The sequence below is a fragment of the Xiphophorus couchianus genome, chromosome 18, assembly GCF_001444195.1.
Source record: "Xiphophorus couchianus chromosome 18, X_couchianus-1.0, whole genome shotgun sequence".
In the NCBI taxonomy this organism is placed as follows: Eukaryota; Metazoa; Chordata; class Actinopteri; order Cyprinodontiformes; family Poeciliidae; genus Xiphophorus; species Xiphophorus couchianus.
Genome location: NC_040245.1, coordinates 1,610,217 through 1,633,326, shown reverse-complemented (window position 1 = coordinate 1,633,326; position 23,110 = coordinate 1,610,217). Strand labels below are relative to the sequence as shown.

The 23,110-nt window shown below is 45.0% G+C and overlaps 4 protein-coding genes across 5 annotated transcripts; 1 reads left to right on the top strand and 3 right to left on the bottom strand.

The window, feature by feature from the left end:
• Nucleotides 1–528: 528 nt before the first annotated feature.
• Nucleotides 529–3,033, bottom strand: tsen34 (TSEN34 tRNA splicing endonuclease subunit). The gene is made up of 5 exons (XM_028045344.1): nt 2,795–3,033; nt 1,727–1,990; nt 1,363–1,489; nt 1,016–1,297; nt 529–946 (listed from the first exon to the last, which is right to left on the bottom strand). The coding sequence occupies exons 2-5, from the start codon at nt 1,988–1,990 to the stop codon at nt 759–761; spliced, it is 861 nt and encodes a 286-aa protein (XP_027901145.1). The 5' UTR covers nt 2,795–3,033; the 3' UTR covers nt 529–758.
• Nucleotides 3,034–3,438: 405 nt separating this feature from the next.
• Nucleotides 3,439–10,232, bottom strand: eif2a (eukaryotic translation initiation factor 2A). The gene is made up of 16 exons (XM_028045267.1): nt 10,081–10,232; nt 8,801–8,870; nt 8,659–8,730; nt 8,468–8,586; nt 8,291–8,390; nt 7,146–7,228; nt 6,510–6,583; nt 6,289–6,433; nt 6,083–6,199; nt 5,853–6,009; nt 5,257–5,341; nt 4,727–5,059; nt 4,545–4,658; nt 3,993–4,112; nt 3,811–3,876; nt 3,439–3,701 (listed from the first exon to the last, which is right to left on the bottom strand). Exons 1-16 carry the CDS (start codon nt 10,106–10,108, stop codon nt 3,636–3,638), a joined length of 1,749 nt encoding a protein of 582 aa, XP_027901068.1. The 5' UTR covers nt 10,109–10,232; the 3' UTR covers nt 3,439–3,635.
• A 1,249-nt stretch (nt 10,233–11,481) lies between these two features.
• serp1 (stress-associated endoplasmic reticulum protein 1) lies at nt 11,482–13,941 on the top strand. Its single transcript, XM_028045372.1, has 3 exons — nt 11,482–11,674; nt 12,077–12,149; nt 13,500–13,941. The coding sequence occupies exons 1-3, from the start codon at nt 11,591–11,593 to the stop codon at nt 13,538–13,540; spliced, it is 198 nt and encodes a 65-aa protein (XP_027901173.1). The 5' UTR covers nt 11,482–11,590; the 3' UTR covers nt 13,541–13,941.
• Nucleotides 13,942–16,063: 2,122 nt separating this feature from the next.
• Nucleotides 16,064–22,831, bottom strand: mmp23bb (matrix metallopeptidase 23bb). 2 transcript variants are annotated; one of them, XM_028045298.1, is made up of 8 exons: nt 22,428–22,831; nt 20,166–20,278; nt 19,893–20,032; nt 19,275–19,442; nt 18,109–18,273; nt 17,867–17,977; nt 17,614–17,740; nt 16,064–17,514 (listed from the first exon to the last, which is right to left on the bottom strand). In XM_028045298.1, exons 2-8 carry the CDS (start codon nt 20,261–20,263, stop codon nt 17,322–17,324), a joined length of 1,002 nt encoding a protein of 333 aa, XP_027901099.1. In that variant the 5' UTR covers nt 20,264–20,278; nt 22,428–22,831; the 3' UTR covers nt 16,064–17,321. The 2 variants fall into 2 exon arrangements, with proteins under 2 accessions (XP_027901099.1, XP_027901098.1); XM_028045297.1 differs by lacking the exon at nt 22,428–22,831 and adding an exon at nt 21,708–21,746.
• Nucleotides 22,832–23,110: the final 279 nt, after the last annotated feature.

Below are 23,110 nucleotides of genomic sequence, written 5' to 3'. Positions count from 1 at the left end.
TAAAGCTGAACTAACCCCACCCCCAAATGCTGGACTAGTAAAGTGGGCGGAGCTAAGACACAATAAAATATTATTTATTAAAGCTGTTACCATGTTATGACAGTTATGAGACAGATAATGTGTGAAAAGATCGATCTCCACCTCCTCCCTATTACCGTCGGAAGAAATGGACCAAAAACAACCAATAAAAGCCAGGAGGGGTTTGGTGCTGTTAATCATCCTCAAGTACTCCCTGCTAAATGTGCTAATGGTGGAGAAACAACTGTTTCAGAAAAACTGTCTCATCTGTGTATGCTAACGAGCCTTAGCATTCACAAGGTGCATTGCCAGCTGCAATGTAGCAAAGAGCAAACTGAGGAGGTGATTAACAGCGCTAAGCCCCGCCTCCTGGCTGTAATTGGTTTTTTCTAGTTAGCACTGGGAGAAGGCAGATGAGTTTTATTTTTTTCAGATTATCTGTCTAAAATTCTGTCACTTTGACAGTTTTTTTAAATAAAATGACGTACTGCAGCTTTAAGAACCGACTTACACAGTTTACCTGCAAGTTTATTTTCTCTTTGTTTTCAACTCCAAACATTGAGGAATTTAAAGAGTCCATTAATCTTCAAATAAACAATAAACCAATAAAATGTTCGTAATATTTAGTCTGGATCCACTGAGCGGTACCACACGGGTCGGGTTGCTGTAGACGGGCCGGCGTATTCAGGACAGCGTTTCCTCTGCCAGGTGACTGAATCCGGTCCGGTCCGGTAAGGATCTCACACCATCCCGCTCCACTGCAGCGAGGTGTAGCGGACCGGGCCGTCCGGCGCCGGCGAACACAGCAGAACCGTCTTCTTGACGTTGGAGCCGAGCCGGGCCGCACAGAGGACGTCCAGCAGGCAGACGGACTCGTCCAGCGCCAGGCAGATGGCGATGAAGTGGGCGTGGAAACGCAGCGGGTCACCTGAGGACGAGGGGGCGGAGTCAGCTGGAAGTCAGCGGGGTCAAACAGAGGTCGGGTGTTCAGGTTCACCTGGATACACCAGGAAGTCTCCGCCGAACTTCCCTGCAGACGTCAGGAAGAAGCCCCGCCCCCGCAGGTCCCTGAACACCTGGAACCTGGCCTCCCTGCGGGGGCAGCGCTGCGCTCTGATTGGCCAGTCGGCCTCCAGGAAGGCGCGGGCCTCCGGACAGTGGCTAAGCCCCGCCCTCGCCGTGCTCAGCTGCACCGCCAGCGCCGAGCGCGGAAAGCTGAAGTTTTGCTCCAGGTCCAGCAGGCGGTGCTGCAGGGCCTCGTCTGAGGCTGGATCAGAACCTGGATCAGAACCAGAACCGTTAGAGCGCAGCAGGAAAGAAACCTCGCCATAGTAACGATCCTACCTGATGATGATGTCATGGCTCGAACCAACGCCGACTTCCTGTCCTCCAGAGCGAGGACGCTCTGCTCCTCGAAGCTCCTCTGCTGCTCCTCCGTGTAACGCTGCTGCAGCTCCCCGCCCGCCGCTTCCTGAGGTCAACAAAACAAACACACCCTCAGCGGGCTGCAGCTCTAGCTCCACCCCGCTGCTTCCTGACAACAATGATGAAACAAACGCGCCTTAGTGACCTTCTTCATTTCAGTAGGTGAAATTTAAGCTCCACCCCCAGACATCTTTATGATACAAATGTCTGACCTGTTCTGCTTACTCATCTTGGTTCTGACCCAGTTAATACCCAGAACCTCTGACCCGGACCATTTGCTGACCTGGTTCTGGGCGGGCAGAGCGGCGGCGCCACCCCGTTCTCCCAGCAGCCTCTCCTCCTCTGGCAGCAGCAGCAGCGGCCGGCCCAGTCGGACGTTCTGCCGGGGGGTTCTGGGCAGCGACCCGAGCAGCGCCCCCACCAGGCCCTCGGACCTCACGGCCTTCAGGTCCTGGAGCCGCCACAGGAGCGGGGCGGAGTCACAGAGACTCAGCCCGACGACGGGGGCGGGGCTCCGTTCCTCCTGAGGCTGCAGCTCCGCCTCCATCTATAGAAACCAACCAATCAGGGACGAGAACAGAAACCAGGAGTTAGACTGAGCCTCTGATTGGTGGATTCATGTTTATTGTGATAGATGGAAACAAGTTCACGTATTAATTGAGCTTTTGAGATGCTAATCTTGTCTTGTTGCCACGGTTACTGTCTGAAAGTTCAAAAATAAAACTAAAAGCAGATCTTTCTGTATCAGTTAGTGAAGAGTCTTTTGGGACGTGCAGCCTGAATGTAAACATGTATTTATTTTACTTTACTTTCTAATTTTAATGATCAGTTTGTATTTTATTTCTGTATTTCTTTATCAGGAATTTAACAAATTGTTTTGTGACATTTATACACTGTACAGCAGACAAAACATTAAATTATGAACTAACAAAAGTAAAACAAAATCAATAAAGCAAATATTTAAAGTAGTTAAATAATAGCTTAACTTAAACTGATTTAAATTAATTTTGGTCTTTATTTTTTATGGAAACTTTTCCCATAATTTTCTCAGTAATGATGTAAAACAGTTTCTGCCCGATCTGGTTCCGGTTCTGGTCCAGGAAAACTGTGACTCAAATGAACTTTATGGTAAGATAAAGGTTGTGGCTTTACGGTCCGGAAATGTTCTGGATCTCCAGGTGTTTGGACCAGTCAGGTTCCTAAACGGTTCTCGGTCCTGTTCATAGGAAGAACCGGTTCGGTGTGGACTCATGAACTCTGACAATATCTACGTTCATTACTGCCAGATGGTCCGGAACCAGAATCTGTCCCAACAGCTGACATTACAGACCGTTAACCAGAAGTTCCTTACAGGCACGTGTTTCCTCCGCTTCACGACGTGCCGTAAACTGGTTCAGCTGTAGTTCTTCTCTACTGCCGTTAAGCCTCCGTTCTGAACCACAGCTCCCGGTACCGGTACCAGAACGGCACTGTTTAGCAGCGCAGGAAGTGTTTGCAACGATCAATACAAAACACCTAGAGAGGGTCCGCTCGGTCACAGCCAGCCGGCGGACAGGTCGGCCTGAGAGGGAGGAGTGTTTGAGACAAACACGTTTGTTGCTGGGAGGAGTTCAGAAACGGCCAATCAGAGCGATCCGCGATGATGACGTCACAACTCTCCGCAGATTCTGAGTTTTATTCAGTATTTTTGGTTGTACTTTTGATTGCATTTTCCTATTGGTTGAAAATACAGCCAATAGGAGCAGAGTGAGGCTGAACAGGCAGCAAAGTGAACCAATCAGACGCTGATATTTATCTTTTAAGATAAGTTTGGCAGGTGAAGCCTGGGAAAGATAAGGGATGCTAAAGTAATAGAAAACATTCCAGAAGGAAAAATGAAACCTGGACACAAACTGGAAAACTTCCCAGACTCCAGCTGTTCTGGTGATGAGATGGAAACAAAACCAGGTCAGAACCAGGGTCAGAGGTCATGACTCCACATTAAAGACGCTGAGCTTCAGAACAGGTTTTTATTGTAAAACAGTGTACAGATGAGGCGACCTCATCTGTACAATTCTGCCTAGGTTTCCCAGAATGCCGCTGTCACTCAGCAAACCTAAACGACTAAACCCCGCCCCCCGATTCAGTCCCATTTCTGTCCAATCAGCCGCTGCTCCGGGCTGTGTCAGAGTGAAGCATGCTGGGAAGGAGTCCTATGGGTTGACCTGCAGCGCCTGCAGCTCCTTCAGCAGCTGCTCCTCCTTCTGGATCTTCTCCACCTGCATCAAACACACAGAGCAGCTTTCTTTAAAGGTCAGAGGTCACCATACTGGTCTGACTGTTACTCCATATGCAGACGTTATTCTGCTGTGTTTACGGATCCGTCACCTGGTTCTTCTGCAGAACTTTCCCAGATGCCTGCTGCTCCTTCAGCTCCTCGATGGCTTTCAGTTTCTGAGAATAGAACAGAATAATTGTTTACAACAGATTAGATTAGAAGGTTTTAATCTCCTGATGTTTGATTTTCAGGCAGCAGATGCAGATTTCATAGTGGTCCCATTTCCTCTCACCTTGTTTAAGTTCTTGATCTTCTTGTCCATCTCCGGGTCTCCGCTGCCGCTGCTCGCCTCTGATTGGCTGTGGCTCACAGGTGCAGGAGCAGATTGAGGTTCAGGGTCAGGTTTGGCCTCCTGCGTCGAAATTTAAGGAGTTATCACAGATAATCAGAGACGGAGCAGCAGGACAAGGACACCTTCGCACCGATCGACTGTTTTCACTGCCGATATGTGAGGTTTCTCATCAGCCGTTAAAACTTTTCTATCTGGCTCCGCTGCCACGTTGCATTAAAAGTTTATTAACAGTATTAATTTTGCATTAAAAGTGTTACTATTTACTAAATGACTCTTCATTCATGTGCCACAGTTTGGACATCCCTGAATTAGACTGAATAGATCCGCTCATGTAGATCTAGAACATTGTCACGGATACCTGATCTAGAATTATTGAACCAGATGTTGATACGGGATCGGTGCGTCTCTAGTCTGTGACTGATATCTGATATCAGATGAAACTAAACCGACGCTTGGAATCCGATTACAGGAAGTAATCGCGGTTCTGCTCACCAGTTTGGCGGCTTTCTTTGCTTCTCGCTTCCTCTGGTTCTTCAAAGCCGCCTTGGAGAGGCTCTTCTCTCCTCCCGGTCCGGTCCGGAGGTTCTGAGGAGGTTCTTCCTCATGCTGACGGACACACACCCGTTACCACAGACATTCAGCTCCAGGCTGGATGTATTTTAACGTTTCCTCACCAGTTTGGAGCTGGGAGCGGCCGGCAGGTGCCTCAGTGCGGGGGGACGGTACGCCTGCGTGGGGGCGGCCTGGGTGGAGCCCAGCTCGCTCGGCGCCGCCTGGTACCGGATGGGCCGTTCCGGAAAGGTACCGTCCAGGAACGGCTGCCAGCGGACGTCCCAAAGCTCCGCGCCCTTTGCAACATCGTGCTTCTGCAGAACCGAGCCCGTGTAGTGCCAGATCTTATATCCGTTACTGACCCGCAGCCGAGGGGCGCAGGTCGCCGTGACGATGTGCTCGCCGTCGGGACACCAGGAGAAAAACGTGGCGTCTGGAGCCTCAGGCGTGGACACCTGCAGGAGAGCAGACAGTAATCACAGCAAAAAACACCTGGATGATTTAATTCACTTATTTTAACTCATCTAACAGGAGCTAAGAGATGCTAACAGGGAGGAAGTTTTCCAACCGTCCCAAGTTAGAAACTCAAGAATTTCCCCTGTACAGACAGCAGCTGTCGTGACCTGAGCCCTGCTGCAGGTAAACCTCTCACCTGTTTGTACTTCTTCACGTCCCAAACCTCCATCTTGCCCCTGAGGTTCCCGAACCCGGCCAGAACCAGGATGTGGCCCTGAGGACTGAGGCAAGAGGCAAATAATTCGACTGAAACCTAAAAGTTTTTTAGGTTTACAGAGCAGATTTTACCACCTGACAGCATTTCATCTCTTTTCAAACTGTAAAGTTCAAGTATTTTCAAGGTAAGTTTTCAAACTTTTCCAGTACTTTGGATTTAAAATCAATACAATGAACTAAAAAAACATTTAATTGACATTTATTACTGCTATTATAGGCAAACTAAAATGGCAAAATTATATTTTAAGCTGTTTTTCCAATAACTTTCTGTTATAAGCACATTTAGCATCATGTTCACGAGATTGACTGTCAGCGCTAAGCCCCGCCTCCGGGCTCTGACTGGATGTTTTTGGTCCATTTCTTCAGACAGCAACAGCAGTTCAGCAAGGATGTGATCATAAAGTGTCACAACATGCTGACAGTTTTAACAAATATATAAAACCATATTTATTATAAACGTTACAGGCTGCAGCTTTAAGGATTCAGAAACAGAACGGGTGTGATTCCCCTCCCTACCTGTAGTAGGCGGCGTTTCGCGGGCCGGTCCCGAAGTCGAACACGGCTTCACACTTCAGGTTGAAGACGGTGGCTTTGGCTGGCATGAAGCCGTAAACCACGCAGAACTCCGAGGAGTTGGGGCTCCAGGATGCGTCGTAGATCGGCCCGTTCTTGGCTGCGGGAGAGTCAGATGGAGGGAGTCGGTGTTCTGGATCGGAACCGGGTCGCCAACCGAGCTCGGTTCTTACCCAGCTGGACCATAGCCGTCTCTCCGTTCACACCCAGGTAGTGCAGCGTCTGTTCGCCGTAATACGAAGCTCCGCTTTTATCCACCTCCGTGCTCGCCGTGACCAGGACGGCGGAGGCTGAGGGGGGAGACACGGGTCAGAGTCCGGACCGGACCGGGCTCTGGACCGGACCGGACCAGGCCGGGCTCTGGACTGGACCTGCTCACCTTTCTGGTTCCACTGCATTGCGACTTTATCTGCCTTGAAGAAGCTCTTGTTAGCCAGTGCCGCGCCGGGCCCGCCCAGAACCGGGTACTGGTAGAGCCGCACGAAGGACGGCGCTCCTTTACTGCCGGGGACGTAGATGGCTACCTGCAGAGGACAGACGGGACAGACGGGGACGTAGTGAGTAAAGGTAACAAACAGGGACGACCCGTTTTGGTCTCACCTTGCAGGGCTGAGGTCCAGGCGATGCGGCGAAGTCAGAAACTTTCTGCATGTGAAGCTTGTTGGCGATGGAGTCTGAGGAAGAAAACAAGACGCTGCCGTTACCATGACGACGAGAAGCCTGATGTCCAACAAAATTCATATGAAAAAATGCAAAAATGACTTTGTGTGTCTTTTGTTTTTTTTTTAATATTTATTATTATAGATCCAAAACAAACTTTTTCTCTGTCTTGTTCACCAAGTTTCCTACCATTTTTGACTTGTGGTTAAGGAATAAAAAAGGTAATTTCAAGGGCCACAAATGGCCCGTGGGCCACACTTTGGACCCCCTGACCTGCTGGTTTCCTGTAAGGCCAACCACTAACCGACTGCTAACCAAGGTTGTTATTGTTAACAAAAAACAATAAAATAAAATTTAAAGGTAAAAAACACATTTTTTAACTGAAATAAAAATAAAAACAAGACTAAATCTGAGGAAACTGAATTAATAAGAAAAAGTTCTTAGTTCGCGTCTCTTTAGCATGAATCTACAGCAGAGTATCACGGATGCAGGAGACTCTTGCTGTGCCGCGTTCTGCCAGCAGATGGCGCTACGCAAGTCAGGTCAAAATATGAAATAAAGCAGAAAGTTTCTCACTGAAGTCATTGTTCTCAAAGAAGTGCAACTCGTTGTTGACGTTCCTCACACAGACGTTCTCGTCTTCAGACCACTTGGGACACCTGGACACAACGACAGACATGAAACCCAACTGATCGATCAGAAACTGGGATCCACCCGGAACACTACCCCACTGGCAGCTGCCCACCATGTTGTCATACTATAAAATATTAAAAATTCACAGGAAATTTGAAAATCTGTTCTAGCAGTCTGACTGACAGCAGCCAATCAGCTGTCTGTGATTGGCTGCTGGTGAGGCTCACTTAGCACAGAAACAGAGCCAGAACACGAATGGGGCGAGCAAACGTGTTGAGATGTAAACGCCACACATCGTTCTTTATTCACAAAGATGTAAACGCTCACACCAGCCTCACTGCACGCTCCGGTTAGTGGCACAAATATAATGTCATATGCAGAAGGTTGCCAGCATCCATGCTTTCAGGAAAAACAGCGTCCAACATATTTTGGATTATTTATTTATGTCTTGTGGCTTTATTGGATGAAGACGTTAGACAGGAAGCGATTAAATACAGACCCCTGACCTCAGACTCCCTTTCACCAAGGATGTTGTTTAACCCGTCTTCGCTGTCAGTGTTAATTAGGGCCGCACAATAAATCAATAACAATATATTATTGATATGATCAGCATCAGTAGAATCTGATCAAATATTCACTGAGCTCTGATCCAGAACCGCAAAGAATTCTGGGGGATGAAGGCAGAGGAAAGACTTTAGCTCAACCTCTCACAGCTAGCTAAGCTAGGTTGGTGGAATCAACCAACTCACTCACTCTTTGGTTGCCTAGCAACAACCTGTGGAGTAACTTGCACATTAAATCATAACTGCTTAAAAATAAAAGAACAACAAGGATAAAAGAGGAAATCACATGGCACTAGTTTGGCAGATTTACATATAAAACAACTAATCAGTAATTATCAATATCAACTGATATGAAACTCTTGCTACATTTTGGAATCTTACTGGTGGCTAAAAACAACTATTTAAAATAAACAAACAATGCTTAGCCTGGTGGGAGCAAATAAAGCCTGGCAGCCCACCAGGCTGATGATACTCTGGGGGAAACCGTGAGCCAATCAGAACGCATGCAGAGTGTACTGGACCAACCAGGAGTCGACTTTCTTCTGGTACAGAGCTTTGACCAGTCGGCCGCTCTGTAACTCCCACAGCTGCAAGTTGGCTTCCCCTTGAGGACTGTCCTGAGTCTCTGCAAGGACAGACAGACAGACAGAGTCTCAGAGACTTCCTGGACGTTTCCTCCAACGTCTCTGGGTCGTCTCTTACTGGTGTACGGTTGCCAGGTGACCAGGATGTTGTTGAGGGGAGAGAACTCCAGCAGAGCTGTTTTTGGGAGGTCAAAGGTGGACACCACAGATCCGTCCGCACATTTCACCACAGAGACGCTGGAGGACAGAAAGACAGACAGTCAACAAGTCGCCATGTTGCTGTGTGAAGACAAGCAATTAAAAACCAACTTGTGTCCGTTGCACCATCCTACGAGCGTCCCGTCCCTGCTGAAGGTGAGGTTCCTGCTGGGCCGGCTGTCCCTGAGAGACACAGAGACGAGGTCACAAAAGGTCACAGGAAGCTGTTTGATTACAGAGGGGAGGAGAGCACCTCTGGAAGGACGAGTACTGCTCACACCGCGGGGGTCCGCACAGCAGCGACGTTCCGTCTGATCCACACACTGAAACAAAAACACGGTGAAGCTGCAGCAGGAAGAGACACTCTGACTGCAGGAATATTCCTGACTGATTACAGGAAAGCCACGTTTTGTGATTCGTTTAGACTTTGTTTCGGAGATATGCAAGTAACAAGTATGCAATATGCAAGTATGCATGTAACAGCACTAGCATCTGTATGAGTCAACATTAGTATTTTTTTAACATATCAATGTCGGACTGATAAATAAAAATTGAAACGAAACCAACAACCGATATTTTTTTCCATTTTGTTGCAATCTGTTTCAGGTGGGGTTTTTCCCTAAAGGTGTCAAAACGATAGAGAAATATACAATATCGGCAAATATCAGTTATCGGCTATGATAGAAATACTACTATCGGATATTAATTTTGGCCCGAGTTTTCATGTCATCCATCTCTATTTTTAGCATTGATTACTGATTGATTGTATCAACACCTGTGTCTTTGGTTGGATTCCTAATGGCCTCTAATCCTGTTTGTGGCTTTCACAGACAAAACATGGAGACAACCGGAAGAGTTTGTGACTTTAATCATTATATTGATTTCTGAAAACTTAAAATAAATCACAACTATAATTGTTACTCCAGTAGATGTTCTTGATCGTCTCTAAATCTAAATCTCTAAATCACACAAAAACAATTCCATTAACTTTTTCTGAAGTTACTGCGTTGAATGCCATTCAGCTCTGCTCTAATTTAAATGATTATTAACTATCAAGTGATAAATCCATCAGATAAAATTAAATTAAAGACATTTTATGAACTGAAAATGAGGATTTAAAATTTCGGCATAAATATAAAAACCCAGCCAGCAGCGGAAACAGCTGATCTTTATGGTGTTGTTTAGGTCACTTGAACCTGTAGAGCTCAGACAGCAGCCATTGGTGTGGTTTATTGATTCCCGTTGTTTTACTGAAGATGTTCAGGATTATTTAAATCAAGCCGAATGACGCAGCACAGTCTGCTGCCGTTGGTGAGGTCAGACTTCAGTTGCCAGAGTTTCAATATTTCAACCGAACGGATGTTAAATTGACGCTGAACGGATTTTCTACGGAGTCTGGTTAAATGTTGGTTAATAACAAAGAACAACGCTTCATCTTAGAATCTGACCTTATTAATAACGTCACACACTGAATAAACAAGCAAACAACGAGAGGAAAACGTCACAAAACACAGAGATTTAACTTGGAATTACCTGCGAGCAGCGGAATGGGGGGCGCCATGTTTACATGTGCCGGAAGAAGAAGGGAGTTACTCGGAAATGCGTGACGGGGACAGGAGGCGGGACTTCCAGTGCCACATCAGCATAACACGTCGGTTCTCTTTAAAAAGATAACTATGACAGCAGAGTTTATCGTTTTAAATATAACATAAAACTTACTGTTTTCGTTTTAAGATGAAATGTGGGCCTTTGCTGACCAAATAAATCTGTTTTCTTAAAGCTGAACAACTTATTAAAGTTGAACGAGGGTCAAGATGCTGTGTACTATACAAAACTAACACAACTTCCGCTTTCAAAATAAGAGTTAGCAGACATGGATGACATTAAGTAGATTTATGGGACATTATAGCTGACTTTAATGACCGAAATTAAATGACAACAACAAGCAAGCCTGAGAGTAAATAAGATTGTCCTCTTCCCACTCCTTTTCGAGCTAATATACATATTAGTTCAAATACACACACACACACACACACACACAAACAAAACAGCGTTTTATATACACTGCTCAAAAAAGTAAAGGGAACACTCAAATAACACATCCTAGATCTGAATGAAAGAAATATTCTCATTGAATACTTTGTTCTGTACAAAGTTTCATTTGCACAACAGCAGGTGAAATTGATAGTCAATCAGTGTTGCTTCCTAAGTGGACAGTTTGATTTCACAGAAGTTTGATTTACTTGGAGTTATATTGTGTTGTTTAAGTGTTCCCTTTATTTTTTTGAGCAGTATATATATAATGGAAAATTTTGTTGTAAGAGTAGTTTTGCTCCAACTTTGCACTTCTACGTGAATACTATTATTATACAGTGTCTGGATACTTTGCTCAACACAAGTAATTTTACAGAAGAATAAAAAAAAATTTTACCAAAAATGTGGATGACACTGACATGCCTGCAGTTTATGTAAAAGTGAGATTTTGTGTATATAGTTAATGTTGTTCTAATGTTATTGTCTATCTCCTGAGCCATTTGGAGACTGTGAATATGCACCATACATGATTAATGAAAGTACTTTACTCTGTTCTAACATACAACATATATGCATTGCCTACTTTAAGTATTTAGAAATGTTTAGAAAAGTATTTCTCTTAATTGAATGGCACTTGAATAAGTTGTCTGATGGCTACTTTACGCTTACTTGATTAAAAATATGTTGAAGTTGAGCTACTCTTTCTTGAGAACATTTTCTTTATACTCTACCCTAAGATCATTTGAGTTTTTCACTGTCAAATGCAGCAAAAGGCCTCATTTTATTCTGAAGGAGCGCACCGGAAGTCCGAATTTGGTGTTCATCCGCTTCACGGGCGCCAGTGTGATTGTCGGGGGCGTGGTTTCTGTAAAGGGGCGGGGCTCCGAGTTTTTGAGTACGTAGACAAAGCTGTGTTCCTCCCAGTCCGAGAGCCCAGCGGAGCGGAGAGCGCGAGGAGCGTTAACGGCGTTAATAAACAAACAAACAAACAAACAAAGAAGAAGGAAAGATGGTGGCCAAGCAGAGGATCCGCATGGCGAACGAGAAGCACAGCAAGAACATCACGCAGCGGGGGAACGTGGCCAAGTCCACGGTGAGTGACCGAACCCGACCGGAACCAGTCCGAAGCCGCTGGTTAGATTCTGACCGAACCGAACCAGTTCGAGCTTAAGGTGAGATCTGATGACATCATCATTAGCAGAAACGGAGGTTCCTGAGATCGATCAGCTGATTGGTTCCCTTTAGGCAGCTGGACTTCTTCTTCTTATGTTTCTGCTAAAATCTTACTTGGTTTTCACTGGTTCTGTAGTTCGGTTCGGTTCGGTTTCGATTACAAACATGCTGTCAGTGATCGATCATCAGGAAAACGGGGAGGAAAGTTCCAGGAGAAAATCCACGGAGAAAGATCGATTGATCACATCTGATCAGCTGAAGAAGACTCTTCTGATCATCACCAATCAGAGCTGATCAATAATCGAAGTGCTGTGTGTTTCAGAGGAACCTGGTGGAGGAGAAGGGAGTTGGACCGTGGCTGCTGGCGCTCTTCATCTTCGTGGTTTGTGGATCAGGTGAGTCTTCTTCAGGTTATCAATATCAGTATTGATCTCCTTTAATTGAGCATAACTGCTATGAGCCAATCAAGGATGATCAATATGGAGATAATTCTAAACTTTATCAATAAATTTAATAAAACTCTAAAGCAGGGTGTCCAAAGTGGCGCAGGGCCTTTGTTAGATATAATAAAAGTGTAAATTTATCTTTTAATAATAAAGTTTCATTTTTCTGTTTGGCTTCGTTGTAAATGTGACATCAACCCTTTAAACCTGCTTTTAATTACATGATTAAAACTTAATAAATCAGGTTTTTATTGCTGAGAAACTTTATCAATTAAAATGACTAAACTTGTTTCCTTTCTTTCAATAAAAACATATTGAAATTCTCCTGAATATTTGGATCCACAATGATTTCCACACTCCTACAAAACATCAAACTATTTTATAAATATTTCATATTTATCTTATTGTTGAGCAGGAAGAACAATTCTCAAAACTTTATGCAAGTTTAGTTTACATTTTATCAAATTTTTATATATTTTTACTTTACATATTTTCACAGAAGTTTGTTTTCTACAACTATTTTTAATGATAAATTGTATTTTATTTTTTTCAGTTTTTGCTTCATTTGATGACTTCTTACATATTTTTACAGATTACATATCTGGTTTCTTAAAAATCTTTAAAAAGTTGCTTTTTTATCAGCTAGAGCTCGTACTTTTATTTAGGAAAGTTAAGCTAGAAAAAGAAACAAAATAAACTAACACTTTATGAAATTAAATGCAAGCCGAGTTGTTTACTCCATAAATTTCTGTAAAATATGTAAAAATAAGTTAAAATAACTTTGATCTGTTTTCTGTAGAAACAATTATTCATGTTTGTATTTATTCATTCAGATTTATTTCAGTTGATGAGATCACAGCAAATTTTACCAGCAGGGGTCAAACGTGCCCTTTGACCTTTCACAGTAAAAGTCCCGGTGCTCTGATATCGCTCCAACCTTTAGAGAGAAAGGACAGATAAGAAACACCTGTCTGCCAGGTGTGTGTTTATCTGAGCATGCTCAGTGGACGCAGAGCGGTTATTGATCAGAGGTCTCACTCTGGTCAGAGTCCAGCTGACTGCTGTTTATCCAGCCTGAACCAGACGAAACTCTGAGCTGATGAAAACACCTTAATGTTACAAAATTAATAAGAAAAGCTAAATAAAACATACAGAAACAATAAACAAAAATCAAGTTGAATAATTAGGAAAAAAAGGTTTTTGAAAAATATTAAAATCATGCAAATATAATTAACATAAATTTGAGCAAATAGAACAAGTTTAAACCATGTAGTAAAAGTTTGTTGTTCTGTTTCCCTGCAGCCATCTTCCAGATCATCCAGAGCATCAGGATGGGCATGTAGAGTGACGTCACCAGCAGGGGGCGGGGCCTGAACTGAGAAAGCATGACATCAAACATTCCTGAACTTTGACCTGTCACAGAAGACCCGCTCTCCAGATAGCCCCGCCCCTTCCGCATTAGCCCCGCCCCCATGTGCCCGTCGTGCCGCTGCGCTCCACCCTGTGCCTTCCTCTGTTTACCTGGACGTAGCTCCGCCCCCTCTGGATGCGCCTCATCAGCCTGACGGCGGAGGGAGGATGGGCGGGGTTAAAGTCCAGATCCAATCTGTCTCCTCCTCGCGGACCTGACAGGAAGTGACCTTTTGAATCAGAAGGTGTAAAGGTGCCGACAGGTGAGGCTGCACCGTGTGCAGCTGCACCTGAACATTCCTGATCCACCAATAAAGTTTCACTCTGAACATCAGCGCTGCCTCTGTGTTTCCTGGTCCCGGTTCTGGAGCCAAGCGGTTGGTCTTTGTTTCAGTTTGATAGTCTGAATAGTTTGATAGTTTTAAATCCTGCTGCAGGTGTTGAATTCTTCCAGCAGGTGGCGCCGTTTCCCCAATGATTCAACTGACGGACCGCGGAGCAGCGGGATGTACGACGGAGTTTTAGGACCATTGTAAAATAAAATAAAAAAAGGAGTAAATTTCCACCAAGACATCTAAAATATTCAGAAATTTTGTTTAAAAAAAAAAAGAGAAAATTTTTGAGCTTGCATAAGTCAGACGTTCATGAGAAAAACAAAAACTGACATTTTGAAATTACGCTTAGGTATTTTCTAGAAAAAAACTTGAAAATTTGTGAGGTCCAAAAGTCAAAAACTTTCAACTTTGGAAACTTTTTTTTTTTAAATTGCTTTCTAGAAAATTTCTGAAACTTTTAGCAGATTTTTTTTCTGTTTACAGTGGATGAAGTCAAAACCTCGTCTCCCATCTTCCTCCTGTTATAGAACTGATTCCTGTTTAACTTCATGTTGCTAAAATGATTTTTCCATGTTAGTCAAATTGTTCTTGTGTTTACTTCAATTCAAATATACTGTCAGAGGGAAATTAGATGCTGTAACTCATATTAGGCTCTTCAAAGAGTCGTAGATGCTGATGGGCAGGAAGAATCTCCTGTAGCAGTCTGTTATAGCGACTTTAAAGAAGCCTCTGACTGAAGACACTGAGGTTGAAGAGGACGCCAAGTGTCGTCTGTAATTTTCTTGATTTTATGTAAAACTCTTTTTTAAACTAAGAGGATCTCCTTTGTTTTGTTTTTAACAGTGGGTTTATCCTCTTTATCTCATCTTTGGCCCCATTCTGTCCTCTTTTAGTCCTGTAATCATCCCAGTCTCGTGTGTTTTGGTGGTTAATCCCGGTTTTATCCCATGTTCCGTGTGTCTATCCCATGTTTATCTCTGTACCGTATCGGTTGTTTAACCCCAATCTTTTGTTTTTGCCGCGTGTAACTCGCTGTTGGTCCCATGTTTAACCCCGTCCGGCTCTGACCCACATCTCCTGCCGGTCCCTCCGTCTTCCCACCAGACGCTCTTTGTTCTCCGGCTTTTGTTCCCGATGATGGGCGAGTCGACAGCTGGACCTTCATTCAGGAAGCTGGAAACAACAACAGGCGGCTCAGACGGAGACGTCCTGCAGCTGAAGCAGGCCGTGTGGTCGTCATGGTGATGATCAGGCCTTTAATCGATGTATTAAGATTATAACTTGTTAAACAAACATAAAGGGCCCCATCTGTATTTTCTCTGAGTGTCGTCATTTAACTGCTACAACCATTTAAACAGGAACATATTTATTTTCTAGCTCTGGCTACGAACGCTAATGATACTTTTAGCATCTTTACCCTCATCGTAAACTTTGCTCAGAAAACCAACAACGAAGCTAACATGCTAATGCCACTTCAGCACAAAATTAACCCGAACAAGTAAACATAACAAAAGGTAGTAAACAGTTCTTAATAACAATGTTAGCATCTTAAGCATCTCAATGTTAGCATGTTAAGCTTAGCATTGATAAACAAAAGTGACGAGTGGCTAATGCAGTCACAGCTAACTTTTAATTTTGTCTAGTAAATGTCTAGTATCACTACCATGGCAGCATTTACAGCTTTGTATTGTGCTTTTCAGCTTCAGATAATAAAATATAAAAAATAACTAGAGAAAAACGTATTGGCCAATAGATTAGTTCATTTCCACCTAAAAACTCAGATGATATCCAAGTTTTTTCTTTTAAATACATTAATCTCAAAACCTTTTGAGAAATGTGTTCCTCCCTGGGTATTATTTTTCTCTCTTACAGCCACAAAGGGCCGTCTGCTATAAATAACAGTAGAAAAATGAGCTGGATATCCACTGACATCTGTTAGCTCTTAAATATTTCACAACTTTTCCTGACCAATATTCAGAATATAGTCAACTTTGGTTGACATCTTTTATTTCCACTGTCTGAGACCTAAACTCATCCAATAAGAAGAGAAGCTGGAACTTTGTGAGTTTAGTTTCAGGACAGTAAATATTTCTGAGGTGGATAAGAAAGAATAAGTTCCTGCAACTGGAAGCCAACAATGTTTATTGCAGCTGCTCTACATATCAAAAAGTTTCTATCGTCACAATATTAGGAACTAGAATTTTGTTATCTGGTAGATATTGGCTGTGGGAGTTTAAAGCTGCAGTATAAAACTTTTATAAAAAATGTTTTTTTTACATATTTGTTTAAACTGTCACCAGACGGCATGGAGCTCCTCTGCTTTCTCCCAGTCATAACCAGAAACAACCAATCAGAGCGGGTCTTAGCACCTTCTTAGTGTAAGATGAGTGCAAAAGAGGTGGGGCTTAGTGCTGTCAATCAATATATTTTTTTTCACAGACTATCTGATTCATAGCAAACTGTCACAACATGGTGACAGTTTCAATAAATATTTACAAATATTGTTTATAAACGTTACATACTGCAGCTTTAAAGACCCCTGTAAAAATACTCTGTATGACAGAAATAAATTCAGCCAATCAGATGGACCACCAGTTGAAATCAGAAATGAATATCCGCCCTGACTGTGAGATTAGGAACCCAAACTAGGTTCTCTGAAGGGTTCTTCTCATGGTGCCGATGGAGACCCAGCCTGACCTGGATAACCTTCGGGTTTGAAAGTTCGACGTTGTGCCAGTTCTGTTAGAGCCGAGTCATTGATACCGAGTAGAGAATACCAGATCAGGTGTGAAGACAATGATGCTAGTTCCTGTCCAGACCAAGGTTGAAACTGATGGTTGAGACACAGAAAAAGTCCACAGATAAAGCTGATATAACAGAAACCTCTATTGTTCTGGCAATGTGATCCAGTCTGAGGCTGTTGAGCCATGTTTGAGGCCCAGGTACAATGATGTCCGGCTCTCATAAGTAGTATCACTGTTGGAAGGTGCAAGTGATGTGGAGAGAGGTCAAAGAGCATCTCATGGGTCTGCGGTGTTCCGACAGGTCTGTGTAGGTTGTAGAGACCAGAACAAAATCTTAAACTCCAGTTAGACCACTGATTGATGGTTCAAGCTCTCCTGACTTGAACCTGACTCTGGCAGAGCATTCTGCAACTCATTGATGTCCCTGACTTCAGTACCAGTCCTGAGGAGATGAGGTAAAGTTCTGATCCATGAGTCTGTTGGGTCTGTAGGATTCTTTGTCAATGTCTGCCCATAAGACGGGTCCTTTGGGAATGTGGTGTCCCTAGAAACTGATAGACTTTTCCTCCGGGTTGCTACGCCCCATATGCCTCCGTGTCTCCTCGCTGTCCCTGTGTTGACGCCTGCAGACGTTCTCAGCTGTTGGACGGCTGCTCTGGTTTCAGCCGGATGGCCCAGGAGTTGGCGGACACGATGTCTCCACGCCGGTGGATCCGGCAGGTGTAGACGCCCTCGTTGAACTCATTTGCAACGATGCGAAGGTCTCTGTCCTTCATCACGATGTATCCAGGGATGGAGGTCAGGATCTGCTCGCCGTCTTTGTACCAGCTGCAGAAAACAGAGGCAGAGGATGGAGGAAATGGCTTGAGTGGAGTTCTGCTGGGTCCGACCCCATCAGCTCATCAGTAAGTCTCTGTCTGCGCTCACCTGACTTTAGGGGGAGAACGGAGGCTTTTGGTGCCACAGCGGAAACCCACCACCTTCCCTCGAGGAACCATCTTGATCTTCACGTTGGATGGGGGCGACGTTGGCGTGGCGACCACATCCAGGGGCTCTGCGGTGGGAATGAGATCCAGATAGGAAATACGTTTTCAAACCAGAGACAAAGTTCTGATCCTGTCTGTTCAAAGATCACAGAGTGTCATTCTACTAAAGAGTACTACAGAGATCCTCGGGTCACCGTAGCAGAGGTCACAGCGCTGCGGACAGTTCTTCCTCATGAAGGTCTTCCTTCGTTCGCAGAATCCGAGTCGAGCCCATGGATCACAGACCCTCTTCTTATCCTGGCATCCTACAAACACAAACACAACATCCTTAGCAATGACACTTCAACAGAGACCTGACTGCAACACACAGGAGGCAGAAACAACTTAAACTTCAGAGTAAACACAAGACAGGAGCAGCTCTGTTCTGGGTCGGTACCATAGAGCCTCTGGATCCCCCACATGTCGTCCTGAGCGATGTTTCTCTGCCCGGTGTACGTGGCGTTGGGATGCATAAGGGCATCCGGGTCTCTGGAGTGCCACAGCCCCAAAGCGTGACCGATCTCATGAGCCGCCACCTGGACCAGGTCGTTCAGCCAGACGCCTGCAGATTCACAGAGTCAGAGGTCCAACACTGGTTCTGGATCAGTCTGCCAGCTGTGATTGATTCTGTGCTCATCAATCACAATAGTTTAGTAGAGGTGTATGAATATATCTTAGTCTGTGTGTATTTCCACAGCAGTAAACCGGTAGCAGTTAGATTTCAGAGCTGAACAGCCCAGTGACACAGACGGCAGAACTGCTGCCTTACAGCAGATCCTGGGTTCAAATCTTAAATGTTAGCATTAGCCGGCTGTCATTGCTCCAATACCAACTGTTACGCTTGGGTCCTGTGCTATATTTAACGTTACTGCCAGGATGCTAACTTTGTAAGTAAGAACTACTTTTTTCTGCTATGACTTACTTCGGTAGGTTATTTTAGTCTTGAAGTGTTAGCATAGCAACATTAGTATGTTATTCTTGCCATACAAACTCTTTTTTGTTCATTTTTAAAGATTAGTATTAAGGTAAAAATGGTAAAAGTGGCATTAGCATCCCTTTGTTTGGTCTGCATGTTTAGATCCTGGCCTGGATTCTTCTGCATGGAGTTTGGATGTTTGGGTTTTCTCCAGCTGCATTCAGTGTCTGATGTAAGAGGGACACCTGGTGGACAGGAGGGGTAATGCAGCCTGTCAGGTAAAACTGTTGCTGTAGTTTCCCCGTATCTCTCCAATAAGAGGATAGTTAACTGATTTTAACAGCAGAATCAGAAGGAGGTGAACAATCCTGCTTATTTAAACTGCGGGCCATGATGTGATGTCATCTTTTCCATTTTACCCAGACTCTGATTTTGCTGTTTGTTAAGATAGTTCTTAAAATAAACTTATTTGAAAGCATGACATGTCCACTAGACTTTCTTGCTGAACTTTACTTTTCAAATTGTTTTTTATCTCCTATTCTGATCTACTGGTCAATTACTTGTGGAGTTCCTCAGGGATGTGTGCTGGAGTCCATGATTTGGTTTTTAATTTGATCCTTTTAGTGTTGGTAGTGCTGAAGTATTACCTTGTTTCCAGCTGAACCTGGACTTCCCGAGGATCCAGAACTCGTGGTTGTCGAAGTGGATCTCTCCTCGAGGCGGCAGGAAGGCGTGAGCCAGCTCTCCGTTCAGGCCGTCGAAGCACGGATGGAGAGGAGACCACCAGCAGTCGGTGTGGTTAAAGATGTAGAAACCTAACGCACCAAAGACGAGACCAGAGGAATTAAATCCACAAATGTTTGTATTATTATTCAACCTTAGTGTCTCAGTGGAAACTAAATTCAGCTTGGAGTTTTCTATTATTGCTGAACAATCAACTGACTGGTGTTTTATCCCAACTTTTGCTGTCGCCATTTTGTGGGTAATGGCAACAGCTGACATAAGCTGCTTGTGAGGGGAAAATAAATTTCTCATCAGTTTAAAGACTATAAATAGATTAACAAAGACTAAAACTAAAGATATTATGTCTATAATTTCAGTATGTTTTAGTTAGTTTTATAAATGACTGTTCCAGTTAATTATAGTTTTTCCCCATTAATTTCCGATTTTCTTTATTTCAGTTATTGGACATGTTTTCTCAGTGTCAGTTTTTGTTAACTATAATGACCGTGGTAGTTTGTTTGGATCCTTCCTCTGTGACGTACCGATGGTGATGTCAGCGGTGGCGCTGCCGTTGGTGACCTCGGTGAAGGTCAGCGGCGACACGTCGCTCCACTTGGTGAAGGCGATGCTGATGGCCTTCCGGGTGTCCTCCTTGTTCAGGGTGTTGGGGAACTTTATGATCCTGGACGATGAAGAGGCGGCAGGTCAGCGGGCTTGTTTTGCCCTGAGCATTGCCTGGCAGGCTGCTTGAAGCTCCGCCTCTTTTAACAGGCTGACGGTCTGCTTCCTGCTCAGGTGTTTCTGGGCGGACCCACCTGTATGTGATGTTGTGGTGAGTCCACTTGTGTCCCAGGGGGTTGATGGCGTAGCGTCTGGTTCTGGTTCCTCGGTCTGAGATCGTCTCCATCATCATGCTGCTGCCAGATATCTGTCAATAAAACATCAACATTCAATCAGCTGCATGAGGAGCGGAGCTGAAGTTCCTCTGGGATCCACCAGGTGGAGCTACTGATGCACCATGAAGCAGAATAAACAAATTGAACCAACTGGGAAAGTTTCAGTGTCAGAACCAGAAGAAAGTCACAATTTCAGCAGAAAAAGTTGTAAATTTGAAGAAAATAATGTTGTTTAATGAGATAAAAGCTTTGACCGATTTATCTAGATCCGGTCTGGTCCATCTGATTCTTTATCCTAAACAAAACAGTCGTTTGATAAAACATTTCAATCCTGATGATGAAAATTTGATGCAAAAGAATTTTCATATTTCCTGATTGGTAAAACTTCACAAAATGTTCAACATTATTCATTTAACTTTTAATTACTTTTTGTGAAGAAGTTCACAAAAAAATACTTTTTATTCTCCTATTATTGGGACTTTATTCTGATAATATTAGATTTAACCTATTATTACAATTTTATTGCTGTAAAACTTTATTCTCGCAATTTAACAAACCTACATTAGAACTCGGTTCTGGTGTTTGGTTTGGGTCAGAACTCGGTTCTGGTGTTTGGTTTGGGTCAGAACTCGGCTTTAGTGCAGCTTTAGTTTAAGCTGGTTTGGTTTTCAGTTCAGTCTCGGGTCAAAACCGGGTCGCAGCAGAACTCTGATTCTACACAGAACTTTTCTTCATGCTTTGTTCGTGTCTGTCGCCCACGTGTGGGCCGGGCTCAGTACCGCCTCTGTTCTGTTCCTCGGACCCAACCAGAACAGCAGCAGCACCTGTTGGAGCCGACACCAGAACCAGAACAAATGGGCCCAGTGTCTGGCACATCAGGCGACTCAGATTACAAACCAGAACCATCTGATCCGACCCCGCCTCCCTCCACATACCAGGGGCCGGGTCCAAGAGTCAAAACCCGGCCACCAGGACCGGAACAACCAGAATCAGAACCTCACGAGAACCGGGCCTGCCAGATCCAACAGGTTCTGATAATAGGAGCGGTTCTGGGTTTTGGACCCAGTGGGACCGACAGGAGGCTGCAGCTGCCTGACAGACCAGAACCTCAGAGGAGGAGAACTGGACCGGGCTGCGCTGCAGCTGCTCGACCCGACTGGACCAGACTGGACCCGACTGGACCAGACCTCTGTTTGGGTCCAGAACCTCAGAACGTTCACACATCATGAATCTCCTGGTTCTGATTCTTGATGGATCTGGAACATCAAGAATCAGAACCTGAAAAGAACCAGGTCAGAACCAGCAGGACAAACCTGCAGAGACACAAAGGTCCAAAAAGTTCAGAACCAGGCTGAGGGCCCCTGAGGAGGGACCCTCCTCACATTCACTCCTCAGAGGTCACTGACAGCTGATCCAGTAATCGAACCGAACCGAACCGGACCGGAGCAGAACTTCACTGACCTTCATCATCATCACCAGCAGCAGCAGGAGGAGCTTCATGGTGTCCCCTCTGCGCCCGTCCGGACCGTCCGGACCGAACTCCTGCTACTCCGCTGCGCTCCGGACCAACTGAGGGAAGTTCGCGAAGTGTGTGTGCGCTCGCTGCTGCAGGCGGGGCGGTCCGGGTGGGCGGGGTCAGGTGTGCGCGCGGTGTCCGCTTACTTTCCGCGGAGACATTTTAACCGTTTCAGCGCCGAACCCATCCGAACCTAGCCATGACAGAGGGAACCCGCTCCGATCTGGACGACAAACAAGAGCGAGCCGACCCGCGGGCCCCCCGGGGCCGCCGGGGGCCCAGGTAGGGACGCCCTGAGGTGTTTTCCGGGTCCAGATGTTTGGCACATCTGTGAAAACAGACGCTGGAAAACAGAGTCCCGCGGAGGAAAAAAGTTCCGAGCTTTTCATATCCAATGAGACAGACTGGGCCGCAGAAATGGTTCCATTCAGGTTCGGATTGTTGAACTGGATCAGAACCAGGAACCGACCGATCTCTGAGAGAAAAGTATTAGTTTGTTTTGGACTGAAAACCTAAAATGGAGACAATGTGAAATAGTAACCCTGACCCGGTTCTGGTGGATTTGGACCCAGCTGAGTGAACAGTGGTTCTGTTAAACATGATGCCAGGACGGGAAGAGATCAGCAATGATGCTGGGAAGGGTTCAAAGGTCATGACCAATCTACCTGAATCCATCATTCTGCAGAGCGGAAACTTCATAGAAATGAGCAGAAATCCCGGCTGTGAAGCACGGCGGTGGCAGGCTGGTGATGTGGGATTGATCTGAGGCCGTCTGCTCCTCAGCTGCAGCCGGATCCAAACCGGGTCGTCAGCAGACTGATGGTTCCACAGTCTACAACAGGATGTTTGACGAAGGTGTTACAGTGGCCTAGTCAAAGCCCAGAGCTCAGCCTGGTTGAAATGCTGGGACCTTTAGAAAAACAATATGAGACGGATGAAAATCTCAGCTGAGGGAGGTTCTGTTGGGCCGGGACAACCGGGGTCCATTCTGATTCAGTCACAGTTTGAATTTGGCCCCGCCTTCATGCTGCCCTCTGATTGGCTGCTGGCTCATCCTACCCTCTGATTGGCTGCTGGCTCATCCTGCCCTCTGATTGGCTGCTGGCTCATCCTACCCTCTGATTGGCTGCTGGCTCATCCTGCCCTCTGATTGGCTGCTGGCTCATCCTGCCCTCTGATTGGCTGCTGGCTCAGCATGGCTCCTGCAGCTCTGCTGATGTTTTATTGTAAGTTAATCTGGAGTTGATAATGAGCAGCTCAGAGCCTCATCAGCAGCTCATTATGCCCGCATTGTTGCCATGGTTTCATCGTTATTGTTGTTATTATTGTTGTTGTTTATCACTGAAGG